The sequence below is a fragment of the Macrobrachium nipponense genome, chromosome 21 (genome assembly GCF_015104395.2).
Source record: "Macrobrachium nipponense isolate FS-2020 chromosome 21, ASM1510439v2, whole genome shotgun sequence".
NCBI classification, from domain to species: Eukaryota; Metazoa; Arthropoda; class Malacostraca; order Decapoda; family Palaemonidae; genus Macrobrachium; species Macrobrachium nipponense.
Window position 1 is genome coordinate 23,394,962 of NC_087212.1, and position 18,782 is coordinate 23,413,743.

Genomic DNA, 18,782 nt, shown 5'->3' on the forward strand with positions numbered 1-18,782 from the left:
ATGTAATAGTATTATAAAAAAATACAATAATCTATCCATTTCACTCTTTTAAATATTCGCTGTATTTTTCTATGAGAAATATCCACGCATTACTGAATTTTCATATCAATATCATGATTAAATGTACTTATTTGTTAAAGCTATTAAAAAAACAAGGTATAAGCATTATTAGTTGAATTTTCTTGAGTTTGAACTAACAAAATATGCATTTTTATAGGGGTTCTATGTATTTGTGAATTCTAGCTATTTTGGGGGGCGGGGTTTGGTATACATCCCCCGCCAAAGGGGTCCACTGTAGTGGTGAAAAGTGGTAAGCTATCTGAATGAAAACAGAATGGCTTATACAAAGAAATTAGAAAGTGGTGAAAAAAACTGTTGAAGTAATGCCTTTATGAATCACTCGACTATTGCCACAATTTTTAAGAACAAAGATAGAACATAAAAAGTGCTGTGGTAATGCAGTCAACAATTGTAAGTAAGAGAAGGGGAGGGGTGGAAGAAGAAATGGAAAAATTTTGGGGTATCTGGATGGAAAACCAGAACAATGATGTGTATTACTTTCAGGAAAATGCTAAAAGCTATTTTGATGACGAAGGCCAAGGCTCACAAAAGCAGAAGATGAAACATTTGTTGCAAGCCATGGATTGTTTCATTGTTTCAAAAATGCACTAATTTGCATCATGTGTATGTTAATTTCCTGAGATACTTAAGGGAATAATTGATAAGGAAAGCTGTAGCCCTCAGCAAATTTTTAATATTGACGAGAGGCCTTTTCTGGAAAAAAAAAATTCCAGAAAAAACATACATCAGCCATGAAAGACAGCCATGAAGGAAAGACAATGCTTTGATTAAAGGTGGTGAAGATGGGCTAACTTGCTCCTGGGTAGCAACACATCAGGAGACTTGAGGCTAAAACCTCTCTGTGTATCGCACAGCAAATCCATGGGGGCTTAAAAATACAAAAAAGTTCTCTATCCATAATTTGGATGTCCAATAATAAAGCTTGTTACTCTTGTTGAATTTGATGACTGGTTATTTTCATCAACTTGTTACTAAAGTCAAGCTGTACTGAAACAGATTAAGATTCTCTTAATTTTGGATAATTCCCCTAATCACAAACTGCACTTAGATGATTTCCATCAGGATATTAAAATTGTATATTTAATGCCAAACACAACTCCACTCATTTAGCCAATGGCTCAAGGCGTATTTGCAGATTTCAAGAAGTTTAACATTTGCCATACATACTACAGGCAAGCATTGAAGGAGGTTAATGACCCAGATATGACCTTATATGACCTCTGGAAGGGTTACAACATTACAATTGTATGAAGAATATTTATGTTGCATGGCATGAAGTGACATAAACGTGAAAGGAGCATGGAAAACTTTATCCCCACAGCTTGTCAATGACTTCAGAGGATTTAATCAAGAAGAGGAGGCAGAAGGAATTGTTAACATTCCTGTTGACTAAGTGAAAAGTTACAGCTTGACTCAGGGGAAGAGGACTGAAGAGCTGTTTGATAGTCATTCAGAGGAGTTGATGAATGAGGATTTAATAGAATTGGAAGGAAATACAAAGAACAGAAGTACGTAAAGACAAGCTTGTTCCTTTGAAAAAGTTTGAAGCAAAATAGATGGCAGAGTGGTTTTCTTTCACAGAAAAAGTTTTGAATCAGAACCCAAATGTTGAGATTCTCAAAAGTAGCAACAACCATCAATGACACTATCCAGTGTTATTGTATCATACAGTGAAAAGAAAAACAATGCAAACTTCCTCATACTAATTCTTCAAAGTAGTACCTTCAACTCCAGAGCCTTCCCACCTCCATTGACTGCCTCCTCCCCGAATGAAGAAGGTGATGTTGAAGTAATCCTTCTTGAAGAAAGCGATGCAGAGGAAAATAATGCCAAAGAAATATTTGCTGAAGAAGACACTGATGTTGACGACCCATCACCCCTGTAATTCCACACCACCTCTCTCCCTCTTATCATCCATCACGCCAGCCTACAACATTTTATGTATTATCATAATTTTCTTGATGTATTTAAGTTTTATATATCAGTAGTATGATTGAAGTACCGTACTCTATAAAATACAGCAGTACAGTACTATAGTAGATTCACTTCACCCATGCGTCTCATGCCCAGCTCCGTTCTACACAACGCTCCTGATTGGCTGTTGATAAGCCAATCATGGGGCTGGAAACTCTTAGTCTTGAGATAGTTCACATAGGCAGGATGTATGTTCCACCTCTCCTATTGCAAAAGTTATAACTTACATTACACCTCAGTTTTACCGGCAGAAAAGTAGTGTTTCCCAGTTCCATCACTAAACATGGACAAGCCAATGATTTAAGAATTATGATGATAAAAGAATTATGAAGAAGATCGTAATATTATAGTAAAAAGGAATAATGAGAGTGATATAGGAGGACTGATTGTAGCAAAGAAAAATCAATTGGATAAATAAATTTCCTCCATAAGGTATCAATATTGGAGTAACTACTTTTTTCATATATAGATTTCTTCTATAGGATATAAAAGGGTGATGGTGATAATGAAGTCTTAATATTCTTTCTCCCCTCATAAGACTTCTTCTGTCGAGGGATTGTGATCATAATGATGATGTCATCTAGTGATCACTTGCGCAACACTTGACTACCTACCTAAAGATAAGAGAGAAAGATTGATATTCTTAATCTTTTGCTTATTTTCATATTAAGAATTTTCACTATAAATATTTCTGGGCTCAGCTCGTGTCGCTTGCGCGAAATATCCTTTAATCTATTATTTCTAGGGTAAATGTACTAACACATACCAGAGAATAAATAAAATAAAGAAAAAGGTCAGTATAACTGACTCGCTCACCCTCTAGGAGGGTGTCGGTATGAACACTAGGCGAGTGAGACCACTACCACGAGCCAAATGCCAATAGAAATCTCCCACTACAAAACCCTCCAAGAGGGGAGCCGTCCCACAGAGGGAGCAGCTCGTACTACTACTACACCATCCCACGCTTGCGACTGCTGCGCTCTATGGCCATCCTTTTCAGTTAGCACTCACGAGCACACGTGCTATTTTTCTCTCTGTGTATTTTGTGCCATTTCTTCGGATTTTTCGATAATGGAGCGTGCAGCTATTGCAGCAGCTAAGTTAAGTACTCAGTATTTACGGTTAGCGAGTCTTTTCCGTCCCGAGACGGTATTTGCCGTTTTTAGGTATAGATACGTTCTCGGGGGCTGGAAGCATGGCAGCATGGTCCTGCCGCATGTTGGGTTCGTTCTTGGTCTCCCATACCTAGAACATCCCTTATTATTTACGCTCTATTTTGATTATCCGCCTTTTACGTCTACTCAAGTTGTTATACGTGTATGTATTTCACCTTATGTAGGCTTTTCTATCCAGACCCTAGTTCAGGTTCCTTGTATCGGCCCTGACTAGCTTTGAGTGGTAGACTTGCCTTCGGGCTAGTCGCACACTCCTGGATTTTTTCTCCTGCTATTTTACCTTCTGTCTTTCATTTTATTATATATTATATTTTTATTTGTTTTGTTATTGTTAGGTTAGTTGGCGTCTGGCTTAGCCTAGGTCCTGGCTCATAGAGCCTTGTCTACCGTTGATCAGTTCGGTCGCTTCCTCATAGCTTCTCTCTGATCAGTTGGTTTGCGCCCTATGGGCCTATATGCTACCGCTTTTCAGTTCCAGTTGCTTCCCGATAGCTTCTCTCTGATCAGTTGGTTGGCCTAGGCTTGGTTACCGTATCTTAGTTTACCGCCTCGTGGTCACTACGTGATCACGGGTCAGCCAGGCGCTGCCAGTCCCCTTCCCCCTCTCCCGCTCTCCATAGAGTCGGGCGGGGGTGGGTCGGTCTGTCCTTGCTCGCCCAGCATGCCCGAGCCTGCCTCCCCCCCCCCTTTCCCTCCACCGGAGGGGCCTGGGAGTCCGACAGTCCCTGACTGGTTCCGACCTCTCCGCTTCTCGGCTCGGCCGGGTGGTACGTTGTGGGGGGCTCTGGCCTTCCCCCCCTCCGTTACTTCCTTGTCGCTCCGGGTTAGCGCGAGTCTGTATGTCATCTCGCCCTTCCCCCCTTACTAGAGCTCCTCCCTACCGGAGTCCTGGTATCCAGCGGAAGGGTATAGTCCACCATAGTTGGACCGGAGCATACAATAGTCTTTACTAACCGTAGGAACCGTATTGCTGAGTTACTACACTCCGCTTCACTGGACCTAGTCCGGTTACTTGCATGTAGTTTAAGTTATCTTTAAGTTTATCTTAAGTTTCTTAAACCATCCCACCCCTCCCTTAGTATTTACCGGATCTCTCCGGGATTATAGCCTATTCAGGCCATGCAGGGAGGGGTTATGCCCAAATTTTTTCCGAGCTCCGCCATGTAACGGAGTTCTTTTGTCCTTAGTCTGTAAGTGTTCCCCCTTTAAGATACTCATGTGTCTTCCCACTTACAGGCCACCAACTGTGAGCATCCGGGATGTTCCGCTACACTTCAGGACCCCTGTGGGACACGAAGTTTGCCGGTCCCATGCTCCATGCGCGACTCCGCACGGACATCCAGGTCTGGTACCATGAGACGTGTACCATATGTTACGATCTGGTGAGCCAGCTTTTGGAAGGCGTAAGTATTCCATCTCCGCATGCCGCTCCGCCTCTTTTACTTCTTAAGTTTTCATCATTACTTTAACTTAAGGCATCTAGTTTAAGTTATATCCTAAGTTTTAGTTTTAAGTGGTTCTTAAATCTAAAATATATCCTCTCTTACAGGATCCGGCAGTAAAGAGATACGGCATTGGCTACCTGCGGGCCTGGGTCGGAGGTTTTGGCAAGAACGCCGCCAAGGTCAGCCCTACATTCTGGAGAAGCGTTTAGCTTTGTTAATCTTCCCCGGAGGCAAGGCGACTGGATACGTCGATCCGGTAGAGGCGGACCCCTCTATTGCCTTTATCCAACAACAGCTGGCGGCCTCCTTGACTGAACAAGACCAGGATATCTCCACGGATGTCGCAACCCTGGATATAAATGTTGAACCTATGGTAGGTATAGACGACCTGTTGGTCGAGGTAAGTAATGCAGGTACCCAAGTCCCCCTTGGGAACGACTGTTTCTTCTACCCCTGCAACTTCACCATCCTTCCAGGCTTTACCGGTGATAGTTATATACTCCTCCAGAGGCTTCGGTTAGGCCTAAGATCAAGTCTAAACATATGACCTTGACTAAGACGTCATCATCCTCGAAGAAGACGTCCTCGTCTTCTTCTTCGCGTAAGTCTCCGGCTCGTAATCCCGGCTCAGACAGGTCTAAAGGGTCTAGCTCCGGCTCAAAGTCCTCCAAGAGTAAACCTAAGGAGAAATCCCGTACCCCGGCAGTATCACCAGTTCCACTACCTTTGGTGCCTATTCAGAGTCTCCCTTCCACCTCCTCAGCAGCTCCGGCTCTGGACGCCAATGCTGGCCTGTTACAACAGGTGGGGGGCGACTTGGTAGGCTCCCTTAAGACGAGTATGGAACATATGATATCTCGCCTGTCGGACAGGATAACTTCTCAGGATACCATTATAGCCGGCCTAAGAGAAGCCCCCTTGCCTCTCCTCAACCTCTAACACTAGTGGATCTCAGCTTCCCCGTATGACTCGCTGCCCCGCTTTCTCCATGAACAATCCTTGGAGAGTAGCGTCATATGCTCCCTTCCAAGATGGTCTCATCTCCATACCGGAGTTTGGAACTCGAAGAATAGAGGACTTCGAGTTCTACCCGGAAGGCCTACAGCCTCCCTTCATAGGCTACGCTAGGCTCACGCCTTCGGCTATGGTTAGAGATGACAGGGTGCCAAAGGAGACAGTCCTCTACTCTCGGGACCAGGCCCACGTGAATGGCTTAGATGTCTAGATGACATGGACTGTTCAAATACCAAGATCCAACCATTCAAGAGGTCCCTTACCATTTTCACGATGGATGAAGGTACCCCGCTCCCTTTCCTTACCAAGATAGCGAGGTCGACCATCTCAGCAGCTCAGAAAGGGGAACCCATGCCTCAGCTGAAAGAAGCAGACCCCACTTCTCGTTTGCTCCCGTCAATTGGAGAATTTATGGGAGGACCTGCCTAACACTTTCACAGTTGGCAAACTCAAACCTGACTGTGCTATGGAGCAGTTTGGTTTTGAAAAGCTGCCCAGGGCTCCCGGATAGTCTTTATTCAAGCGGAGTTTGACCTCGAAAACAAGACTAGCCAGGTCAATCAACCTGATGGCTATGTCGAGGTAGCAACCATGGCTTATGGTTCAAGAACCAATTTTTAAGCTTATGACCAAAGCCCTGACTCAAACGGTGCAGTCAGACATGTTTGAGTTTGCCACTGCTAGAACAAATTGCAGGAAGCATGTATTGCTTGAGGCAACCATTCGGCATGAACCGAATAGGTTACTTTCTTCTAACATCTGGGGCGCAGATCTCTTCCCAGAGGCTATGGTAAAGGAAGTACAAGCAGAGGCTACGAGGTTGAACCAAAGCCTTAAGGACCGTTGGGGTCTTATGGCTAGGAGAAGGCAAGACTTGACACCAAAAAGGTAAGGGACAAAGGAAGCCTAGACGTTTCCACCTTACCAAAAGAAGCAGCCGCGCTTCCCTCAACAAGTTCCTACAGTGCCGTTAGTGCAGACAGCTCAGCCCTCCACGTCTAAAGGCCAATCACGCCTATTTATGTGATATCCCCTCAGCCTCAACCCTCCACCTCATACGCCATCTCTCCAGCCTACAATCCAGCCTCGAGAGTCAAGCTTCTCAGAAGTATGACCGCTCGAACAAGGGAGGCAGAGGTAAGCGGTCCTTTCGTGGGAGAGGATCGGGAGGTCCCTTCAATAGGGGAAAGCACTTCAGAGGAGGTCGAGGGGGTTACCAGAACCAATGAGGAACTTCAGGTAGGAGGGAGGCTGTTTCACTTTCGCCACCGGTGGAACTTCAGCCAGTGGGCTCAGAGCATAGTGTCAAAAGGGCTGGGTTGGAGCTGGTTGACGAACCCACCTCCATCCAGACCTTTCCGTCAACTTCCTTCCAGGAATTGACAGAGTACGCAGAGGACCTCCTTCAGAAAGGAGCTATAGTCAAAGTCAAGAGGTTAAAACAAAATTTCAAGGTCGCTTGTTCAGCGTGCCAAAGAAAGGCTCAAACAAAAGAAGGGTAATCTTAGACTTGTCCCGCTTAAACTTAGCCATCCGCTGCGACAAGTTCAAGATGCTCACGATCTCACAGGTGCGGACCTTACTCTCCCCGTGGGCCGTCACACATCTATCGATCTACAGACGCCTACTATCATATCCCTATTGCAAGACACTTCCGCCCGATCTGGGTTTCAAGATAGGAGACCAACGTTCTCCTTCAAGGTAGTCCCGGTTTCCGGGCTCAACGTGGCACCCAGGGTGTTCACCCGAAGCTAGCGGTGGAAGTAGTAGTGCAACAGCTCAGGGCTCAAGGGATTATGGTAGTAGCGTATCTCGACGATTGGTTGATCTGGGCCCCATCAGCGAGGAATGCAACAAGGCCACACTGAAAGTGATCCAATTCCTAGAATATCTAGGATTCAAGATAAACAGATCCAAGTCCAGACTCACCCCAGAGTCAAACTTTCAGTGCTAGGCATTCAATGGAATCTATCCTCACACACTCTGTCGATTCCATCCACCAAAAGGAAAGAAATAGCGAAGTCAGTCAAGCAATTTCTAAGTCACAAACTAGCATCGAGGAGAGCTCAGGAAAGAATCCTCGGCTCTCTCCAGTTTGCTTCAGTAACGAACATCTTAATGAAAGCCAAACTGAAAGATCTAACCAGGATCTGGCGCTCTCGAGCAAATGTCAGGTCCAGGGACAAGCTATCCTCAGTACCTCTGATTCTAAGGAACCGCTTCGGCCGTGGGCAAAAGTCAGAATCTGTCAGTGTCAGTCCCTCTTCAGTTCCCTCCACCAGGGATTACCATCCACACAGACGCGTCCTTAAGCGGCTGGGGAGGGTACTCCCAGGTCAAAAAGGTGCAAGGAACTTGGTCACCCCAGTTCCGTCAGTTCCATATAAACGTACTGGAGGCAATGGCAGTCTTCTTGACTCTGAAAAGATTACGCCCACCAAGGTACTCCCACATAAAGCTAGTCTTGGACAGCGCAGTGGTAGTACATTGCATAAACAGAGGAGGCTCCAAGTCACGTCATCTAAATCACGTCATGATAGCCATCTTCTCCCTAGCAGACAAATTCAGTTGGCATCTTTCCTCCACCCCACATAGCTGGAGTAAGAAACGTCATAGCAGACGCCCTATCCCGATCAGTACCCCTAGAGTCGGAATGGTCTCTAGACGAGAGTTCGTTCCAATGGATCCTTCAAAGAGTCCCAGGGCTACAGGTGGATCTCTTCGCATCTCAAGCGAACCACAAACTACCGTGTTATGTAGCACCCCCAACCTGGACCCGCTGGCTTACGCCACGGACGCCCTGGCTCTGGACTGGAACAAACTGGGAGAAGATTTACGTCTTCCCTCAGTGAATCTCCTATGAAGGTCTTAGACAAACTCAGGACATTCAGGGGTCAAGTGGCTCTAGTAGCCCCAGATGGCCGAAGAGCAATTGGTACCCCCTGATCCTGGAACTGGGTCTTCGTCCCCTTCGGATCCCCAGTCCCAAGCTCTCCCAGTCAGTACAAACGAAGACTGTGTTCGCTTCCTCAGGGATTCTCAAAACCCTAACTTTATGGATTCATGAAGTTTGCGGCAAAAAGAGATGCGAATATTGACCCTCAGAATATTCTTTACCTGGAATCTGATAAAAGGGATTCAAGCTTTGAGGCAGTATGATGCGGCCGTCAAAAAGTTAGCAATCTTCCTGAGAGAGTCTGATATCAGAATCATGACAGTTAATTCTGCTATATCCTTTTTCAGATCTTTATTTGAAAAGGGTTTAGCAGCTAGCACGATTACGACAACAAGTCAGCATTGAAAAAGATATTTCAATTTGGATTAACATAGACTTGACAGATACCTATTTCTCGTCTATTCCTAAAGCATGTGCTAGACTTAGGCCCTCTGTCAGGCCTACGTCAGTTCATGGTTCTTAAACGAGTTCTAAAACTGGCTCCGAAAACCGATAATGACACATGCTCGTTATGATGCTCCTAAGAAAAACTCTGTTTTTATTAAGCCTGGCTTCAGGAGCAAGAATTTCAGAACTGTCGGCTTTATCCAGAGATCCGGATCATATTCAATTCCTTCCCACGGGTGGGGAAGTGCTACTTTCTCCGGAACGTAGCTTTTTAGCAAAGAATGAAGATCCTTTGATGAGGTGGGAACCTTGGAAGGTACTACCCCTTCCACAAGATGTTTCCCTTTGTCCGGTTTTCAACCTTACGAGCCTTTCTATCCAGGACCTCCTCTTCCTCATCGGGGCCCTCTTTAGGAGGGAAAAAGGTGGTACTTATCCACTAAAGGCATCAGGCAACAAATCCTGTACTTTATCAAACAAAAAGCCAATCCTGACTCCTTTCCAAAAGCACATGATGTCAGGACAGTAGCCACCTCAATTAATTACTTCCAACATATGAATTTTGCTGATTAAAGAAGTATACCGGATGGAAATCGCCGACAGTGTTCAAACGTCACTACCTTAAGTCCTTGGAAGCTCTGAAATTCCCAGCAGTAGCAGCGGGTAACGTAGTTTCCCCTGACTCTAGCTAGATTATAGAGAAGTTGCGTCCTCCTTTCTACCTGCCTCACCCAACAGTTCGTCTATCCATTGCCTTGTTCATTAACATTTACTTGTGTCTTAGCTGCTTTATGATTATATAAGTGCCCCTTCTGTTCTGATTAGGGACACTCACATCTGATTACCAATACTGATCTCATAGATGTTATCCCCTTATTTTTATGCTAGGGGATACATCATAATGCAATGGTTACGGGTTTTGTATATTAAGTCATATACATTCCTAAGATATTTTATTTTATCATTGATCAAATATTTATGTAAATTTATACTAATTGCTATTTCTATTTTTGATACATGTTGTTACACATATTTATTGTGATAGGTAATCATTGTACCTATTTGTATATATTTTAATTACCTTATATTATTAACATAATTAGATTTTAAGGGTAATTTAAGCATAATTCTGATTTTGCTTTACTGTGTACTGTATCTTTTTAGCAATTATATTCGTTCTTTTATTTTGTATCTTTCATTTGAGACCTATTTTGTTTTATTATATTTTATTTTACTTTGTTTACCAATCTTGTGCTGTTTCTCTGGTACGATTTCGCGCAAGCGACACGAGCTGAGCCCAGAAAAAGGATTTTGACGTAAGGAAAATCTATTTCTGGGCGATTGGCTCGTGTCGCCAGCGAAATACCCCCCCTACCCCCCCTACCCATCCCTTCGCTCAAGATTGTATGCTAACTTCAGGATGGCCACTAGAGGCGCAGCAGTCGCAAGCGTGGGATGGTGTAGTAGTAGTACAGCTGCTCCCTCTGTGGGACGGCTCCCCTCTTGGAGGGTTTTGTAGTGGGAGATTTCTATTGGCATTTGGCTCGTGGTAGTGGTCTCACTCGCCTAGTGTTCATACCGACACCCTCCTAGAGGGTGAGCGAGTCAGTTATACTGACCTTTTTTCTTTATTTTATTTATTCTCTGGTATGTGTTAGTACATTTACCCTAGAAATAATAGATTAAAGGATATTTCGCTGGCGACACGAGCCAATCGCCCAGAAATAGATTTTTCCTTACGTCAAAATCCTTTTTTTAGCATCAAGTTTACTGCCATATACAATTCTTATATCATTAAAATCCTTAAATCGTTGGCTTGACGATGTTTAGTGATGAAATTGGGAAATGTTCCTTTTCTGCAGGTAAAACTGAGATGTAATGAAAGTTATAATGTTTGAAAGATGTTGGAACATAGATGTTGCCCACATGAACTCTTGAGAAAGACTGAAATTTCCAGCCCTGTGATTGGCTTATCAACAGCCAACCAGGAGCATCGTTAGGGATGGCGCTGTAGTATTGTTTTAGTATGAAAAAACATAAATTGTGCATTGTACATATTTACTGCTTATATCAAGTGGGACTTATGAACAGCTGTTTGGAACATAACTCGTTCATAAGTAGAGGAGTGTCTGTACTGTACTGTATACTTAGAACTGAGAAGGGAACTGTGGTTTACTATGGTAGGAGGATTTATTTTTTATAAGGTTATAATAAATTTGGTATAATTTATAGTGATTTAACACTAAAATTTATCATAATTCACTGAGATATAACTGCAAAATTTATTATAATTCACAGAAATTTAACACCAAAATATATTTCTTCTTCAGTCATTACAACCCCTAGCCAATAGATGTACTAATCCAACTGGAGGAACAGTTCTGAGATCTTCACCAACTTCTTATAGCCAAGAAGAATGTTTTCCTCAAGAGGTTGTAGATGCCCTGAAGTCCAACGTAGTTGTTGAAAAAGAAAAAACAGGAAGCTGGACATCTTACTTTTGTAGAGCATGTAATGTTCCTCTTACTGGTCTTAAGCCTCTCATGCAGCACTTGGATAGTGCCAAACATCAAAAAAGATTGACTGGATCGCAATTGGTAAGAATAAATTAAGTGCCTAAAGCTTTATCCTTACCAGTTGTGTGCTAATATACGTACATACCAACCCAGATTTGTTGTTATAAAACCATTAATCATCAATAGCCTTATTCCACTCAACACACAGATGCATCAACTCCAGTCTTTTAAAGGAAGACAACCCAGTGTGCATGTGCCAGGTGACTTTTGAGCCACAAAGCTTTTTACTACTCTTTATGCTGTGCATCTCAGTATTGCATGGACATGCTGCCCAGACTTCTCGGGACCAGTGTGTGCTTTGTCTCGTTTTGTGTGGCACATTCATAGTTAACTTTCCCATTGTTCATTCAATTTTATCTTTGTTCATATGCGAACAAACCTTCGGTCTTAACAATAGGATAATTTCTAGCGCCTAGCTGGATCCAGTTAAATCATAGATGAAAAACAAGGAATCTTGTGAGATCTGGCAATGCGTGTGTATGTCGGGTGAAAAGTGGTCAAGGACCACGCATCCATGCTATAGCATTCAGTCTTTTTCTTAACCGCCTAGGCGAGAGTTGTTGTTGACCTCTCTCAGCCTTTTACCCGGTTCATTGCCTGTTTTTGCTTGTGTTTCTGTGTGTGTGTGTGTGTGTGTGTGTGTGCTGTTGTTATGGCTGCTTCTGCTCTTTCTCGGCCTCGACAACATGTGTGCCCAGATACTCAAGGTTTCCCGTGTTCTCGTTTTTGGCTGCTTCAGTGACAGATCCTCACAAAACTTGTAGTAGGTGCCGTTCTAACATTTGTATCATAACGAATCCTGCTTGGAATGTCGTGCACGGCCTAGAGAGCAGTGGAAGTTATTTTATAGTAAGAGGGAGCATCGAAGAGTTTCTACTCTTCCTTTGTGGGAGGGATTTTCTTCTCATCGTCTCCTGCCGCAGTCACACCCCATGCTAGTGTTGTGCCTTTGTCTCCTTCCTTTTCTTCCATCGATTTGTCGTTGGAAGTATTGGGAGGCCCTCAGGCTGTTTTCTTGTGTAATGACACCCCCTCTTCCTCAGGAGTTAATTTAATTCCTGAGAAGGAGGAAGCTTTTTCATCAGTTTCTTTTGTTTCAGAGTCGGAGGTGTCCAAAATGGCGGTGCTCTGAGAGTCGCTTGGGCTACGGGGTCCACCCTCCTTGGAAGGTTGGCTGACGCACTTCTTGGATGCTCGCCTCCCCCCACCTCAGGCTGCCCAGGCTCTCCCCTCTCCTCCTGGCCTCGTCTTCATTGGTAGCCGAGGTCAGCCATATTGTGTTGCTCCGCCATTGACGATTGCCACTTCTTCGAGTCAGAGGGAAGCTGTGGCATCAGCGGTGCTGGTGACATCACGGGGTCAGCCATTTTATATCCCTCCACCAGTGGCATGTGCTTCCCCCTTGGATCGAGGGGAATCCGTGACGTCAGTGCCGCTAGTGACATCACTCCCAGTTTTCTCCACTGGGCTGTCTTGCTCATCTGTGTCATCATCGTTTGCTCCCATAATGTCATCACTGCCATCCAGTTCACTGCATCTCCCTTTCATGTCGTCGGCCCCTTCTCTTGCTGATCCGTCTGAGGCTTTATGTCAGGTGGTTCTTAAGAGATTGAACTCTATTTTAGAAGATAGGTTTGCTGCCATGTCAGTTGGGAAGACTGGAAGGAAGCGTGTTGCGTCGCCCCCCCCGCCTCCTGCGAAGAGATTGTGTAAGGAGTCAGTGCTGTCTTCCTCTCCTTCTCCCCCATCTCTGCCATGTCGGCGTATCAAGCATTGGAAGGTTAAGAACTTTGCCCTTTCTTTGTCTTAGAGTGAGGAGTGGCACGCCCATGTTCCTGGGTATTGGTGTTCCTGAGAGTGTTAGCTTTTCATTCTGTGTGATCTGCAGTGGCTGCTTTGTCCTCTGCATTGAGTCGCGAGTGTGTTGCAACCTCTCACGTTCCAAATTCTTCTGCTTCTCCAACACAAGGGCCTATTCGTTGCCGTAAGGATCTCAAGGCGCCTGTCAAGAGATCGAAAGTTGCTTCACGGGGTTTGACTTCGAGGGATTCTTGCTCTATTTTGAGTGTAAATGTGTCCGTCCTGCTCGTGCACGTACGTGGCCACGTATGTGAGTCATCTATTGGGAGTGTGCGTAGTGATGTTCCTAGTGTTGTGGTTGGTTCGTTGCAGGAGTTGGCACTTGGATCCAGGCCAGACAGGTTGGTTGGTGTTTCGGGCTGTGTGGCTGCTGGCTCTTCTGTAGGTTTACACAAAGAAGGCACATTGGATAAGCATGCACATTCTTCTCATCGTCGGTCTCCGTTGCTGGAGCAGGAGGAGGGAGACACGCAAGAGTTTTTGTCTTCCTTTACCGAAGTTGTTGATCTCATTCGTGGGTTCAACAATTTGGAGAGTAGGACTCGGGCTCAGTCGTCTTTCACTCCTTCCTGCTTGTAAGCCTTTCTGGGAGCTATGCAAGATCCCAAGTCATCGATTCAACTTCCCTTATCAGGGCGTGTCCACTCGGTCTTGCATAAGGGAAACGCCTCTGTTTCAGATCAGGGACGGGTCGCTTTGCTCAAGGGGCTCTGCCAAGTTGCTTCCCTCGCCTCTCACGAGGCATAGGAAGTACTATGCTACAAACTCTGCCTACTTGATGTCACGTCATCTTAACCCAGACATCATTCGTCTGAAGCCAGGGTTGACTTTGGAGTAGGTGAGGTCGGTGGCTCCGTCCTTGTCTGTGCAGGATGCCTCAGCTTTGAAGTCTACGGCAGCCTCCATGTTGCAGATGGTTTCTTGGTTGGACTTCTGGTCAGCGGTCATTGCCAAGATAGCATCTGACAGGTTCCCAGAGGGGTTGGTGAGTGCTTCTTCTCTTGCCAGTTTGTTGCAGTCTAGGGGCAAGGCGTTCTCATACCTCGCACACATTAGCGTCCAGTTTGTTGCAGTCTAGGGGCAAGGCGTTCTCATATCTCGCACACACCAGCGTCAATTTATGGGCTAAACTTCTTATTAGAAGAGGCACGGCTTTGTCCAGTATGGAAAGATTGATTAACCCTGAGTCCTTGCTGGCATTGAGGAATGGGGATCTTTTGGAATCTCAATTTCTGTTCCCTCGGACTGAGCTGGAGGACGCGATAGACCAACGCCAGGCTGAGACAAAGGACAGATTAGTGCACCAGGCTGTGTCATAGTCAGTCTTGTCCTTGGAGACATCCGGCTCCTCCTCCTCCCCCTGCCCAGCAGCAGTCACGAAGATTGTCGCCTGGTAGGCCGTCAAGGAGTTTGGTTTCAGCGGGGCCTTCCCATTCATCCCAGCCTAGGTCAGAGGACCAACATCCCTTTCGCTCCCACTCTTTTAAGTTGAGGTAAAGGGCGTCATTGGTAGGTTAGGCACCTCTCCCTCTCCTGTGCCACGGGGGCGGGGGTTGCCTGGCAGACCAGTGGGCCAAGTAGCAGAGTTATGGGGTGGAGAAGTGGGTAGTAGATGTCCTTTGGGTGAGGTATCTACTGCCATTTGACTTCTCTCCCCTGCTCTTGGACAAGCCTTTGCTCAGGAGGGTGTATCCCCCAGATTCTCTGAAGTTCTTGGCTCTCCAGGAGGAAGTGCAGAAGATGCTGGACAAGGAATGCGATAGGAAGTAGTGCGTCCATCTCCGGGGTTTTATAGTTGCATCTTCTTGGTGCCCTAGGCGTCAGGAGGTTGGAGGCCTGTAATCGACTTGTCCATCCTGCATCTTTTCATTAGGAAAACGAGGTTCAAGATGGAGACCCCACGATCAGTGTTGGCAGCTGTGAGGGAAACCAACTTCATGCTGTTAATAGATTTGAAAGATGCATATTTCCAGATCCCTATACATCTGTCGTCCAGGAAGTTCCTTCGCTTCTCTCTCGGAGACAAGGTCTTCGAGTTCAAAGTCCTGTGCTTCAACTCAGGTGTTCACAAGGGTCTTTTCTCTCGTCTCAAGTTGGGCCCATGCTCAAGGGACCCGTTTGCTGAGGTACCTTGATGATTGGCTGGTCTTGGCAGGTTCCAGGGGGAAGCTGCTTCAGGACAGAGATTGTCTGCTTCGGTTTTGTCTGGAATTGGGCATCTTGGTGAACCAAGGGAAGTCAAACTTCGTACCCAGTCAAAGGATCCTCTATCTGGGCATGGTCATCGACACAGCAGTTTCAAGGGTTTTCCCATCAGATCAGAGGTTGGAGAAGTCGGGAGTGGTGGCGCGTGACTTCCTGTCACAACCACATTAGTCAGCTCATCAGTGGCAGGTTCTTCTGGAAATTTTGTCCTCTCATGAGCAGCTGGTCCCTCATGGGCAAATTCATCTTCGGTCTCTGCAATGGAGACGAGGGAATTCTGGTCTCCGGCGGGGGACTCACCCCCTAATAAGGGTTCCTCTGTCTTTAGAAGTAAGAAAAGACCTTCATTGGTGGTTGGACGACCTGAATCTCTTGAAGGGTGTTCCTCTGCGTTCTCTTGACCTGGACTTCCTTCTGTTTTCAGACGCCTCCCTCCGAGGTTGGGGGACTCATTTAGGTGGCCTCATTGCCTTGGGCGTTTGGAGTTTAAAGGACAAGCAACAGCATATCAACATCTTGGAGTTGAAGGCAGCCTTTCTGGGTCTGAAGGAATTTTGGTAGAAAGTAGAGGGTCATTCTGTTGTTCTCATGTCGGACAACACCACGGTGGTTGCTTATGTGAACAAGTGGAGGCCATTGCAGACATCGTTATCTAAAGAATTATCTATATATTTTATTATAATAATTATTAAACATTTCTTTAGATAAAGCTTCTACATAGAATGGTAAATTCTTCAAAACAATGATCATTCCTGTTGAGAATAACAATCATAAATCATGAGAAGTGCCGACATGTGCTCAGGAAAAAAAGCCGGTTTAGGGCTTTTCACAGTCATTAAATCATTGTTCCCCAGAGTAAACTAAAATTTTTTAACTGGAACTTAAAATTATGCACTTTTAGATGTTCCCATGATCCTCTGTAATGAAATCACAGAAGTGAAGATTTTGAATCAGAGCGCTGGTTTCAGTACACTTTACATAGACATAGACAACCTGAAGAAAGTAATGGCTTCTTGGTCCATGTTTGGTTGTATGTAAACAATATGAGAGCGCATATGCGCATAGCCACTTCTTCTTGTGGGTTATGATAAAGGTAAACTGGACTCTGCATTCACCGAGGATAAGAGAAAGCGCCCTCTTATTCTGAGTCCATTTATACTATATCACGTGTTGTTGAGTTTACCATTACAACACAAGACCAGATAAAAGAGAATTCTTTGACATTAGTCTGGTCACCATGGTGCTCTGGATAGACCATGAAAAAAGGTAACACCTTTAGGGCAAAACAGTGACTGGTACATTATCAAAAATACCTCGAAATTGGTGATGAGTAAATACTTCTATGATCAAGTACACTAAATTTCTGGCAGGTGTCATGTGTATCGATGTAGAAGTCTGAATAGTTACCAGGTAATGTGAGGATGAGGTAAACTCACTGCTCTCAGCATTAGAAATTATCTTTCAGTTCCAATAGTGAAAGATTTTCCCCTCATGTTAGGAAACTCTTCACTAGTTTCAGTATACTTATTCAGCTTTGCATTCCTTTAGTAATCCCCCATCTTTTATTTAATTATTGGCATCAACCAGGTGAAGTCATGCCTCATTTCTCTACTTTAGCCCTAATAGTAACTTTCACTTGGAAGATTCAACAAGGTCAAGTCCCATTTCCAGCCTAATCTTGATAAATGAGCCATTATCTGTCATGGAATGGCAAACTCTGTTATGCCAGCTTTCTTCATTCAAGCAATTAGTTCCCAAGGACAGTACAGCATGCAATGTCTCCACACCCACCTCAGCGTATGTACAATGACCTACATTTCGGGGTAACGAGGTATCACGGCCAGTCATTTTTAGGACCTACTCTGGTGGCTATAAGTCTATAACTTTCAAGGTCTTACCCCTTTAACCCTACCCCCAAAGTTCCCATTCACCATTGAGTCTTAAACTAGTTGGATGCTAACCTTCCTAACATGACAGCAAATGCATGTTGGGTGGTTAGAGAGCAGAACCTGTAAGTCAGTTGTCTTAAGTGTTGTTTATTTGGTTTTATAGCCTTTCACAATGAGATTGGCAGTGATTCAGTAGCCTTTACATCAAACATGGCAACAGCATTTATAGTAAAGAAAAAATAAAAGACTTTTCTTTCCAGCATATTATCCAGCATATTAACATATTTAACTCTCCAGTGGACAGTTAGGAGACAGTTATGTGCTTGGAACACCTTTTGGAAGGTGGATGGCAAGATGAACCCCAAAGATGTTTAGGAAGCTTATCTTTCTTCTATTTATTGAGTCTCTTGAGATCCATGCTGGGACAGGATAATGACCTCTGCACTTAAGCATTTCACACAGGATCATAATAATGTACTAAAATACGGTACATTGACGTTGGTTAAAAGTGTCCATTTTTTTATTCAGTGCTCAGTGCCTATTTCATTTGTATTAAAAATTCATTGAACACATCATAATGTACTGTATTTTTAATAGAACTTTCATAAGCTCCTTCCTGTAGGTATGCCCTTTTTTTTATTAATCTTAATGAATAGGTCACAATTAGGAATTTTTTTTGTTAAAAAGAATCATTGTCAAGAATGTGATTATAGAAAATAACTTTATTTTTTAAACAACAAAGTTTGAATATTCTTAATTCTTTACATTGTTACGATTATGATTTTCTTGTTGGCTGTGTGGTGGGAAGAAAACCTTGATACACATTTCTTGAAATATTGTCTTAAATTAATATTTTTTTCAGCTTCCACAAAAATCTTCTGGACCAAGCAATGAATCTTCTGGAGCTGATGTACATGACTTTGGAGCTGTATATTCACTCAGTGCTTCTGCTGCCGAAGCTCTTAAGAGTGGTGTTGTTGAAGAACGAGATTGTGGTTACTTTTGTAAAGTATGTAATGTTCCCCTAACTGGACCAATGCCTCTTAGTCAGCATGCTGAAAGTGAAAAGCACAGGAAAAAAGCTGGGGTTGAACTTAACAGGAACATGACAAGGTTAATGGTAAGTGATATCTTTTTGAAAAGAGAGAGAGAAAAAAAAAAACTTAATACACAATTTTGTACATGAACTTCCCTGCCAGATATATACTTAGCTATAGTCT

The 18,782-nt window shown here is 44.2% G+C and overlaps 1 protein-coding gene across 5 annotated transcripts in view; it reads left to right on the forward strand.

The window, feature by feature from the left end:
- The window catches only part of LOC135197844 (uncharacterized), a 218,497-nt gene that overhangs the window by 53,799 nt on the left and 145,916 nt on the right, over positions 1 to 18,782 (forward strand). For all 5 annotated transcript variants that reach the window (XM_064225018.1, XM_064225017.1, XM_064225020.1 and 2 more), the window contains exons 3-4: positions 11,363 to 11,629; positions 18,425 to 18,682. In XM_064225018.1, coding sequence (XP_064081088.1) covers positions 11,363 to 11,629; positions 18,425 to 18,682 — 525 coding nt within the window. The remainder of the gene's footprint in view (positions 1 to 11,362; positions 11,630 to 18,424; positions 18,683 to 18,782) is intronic.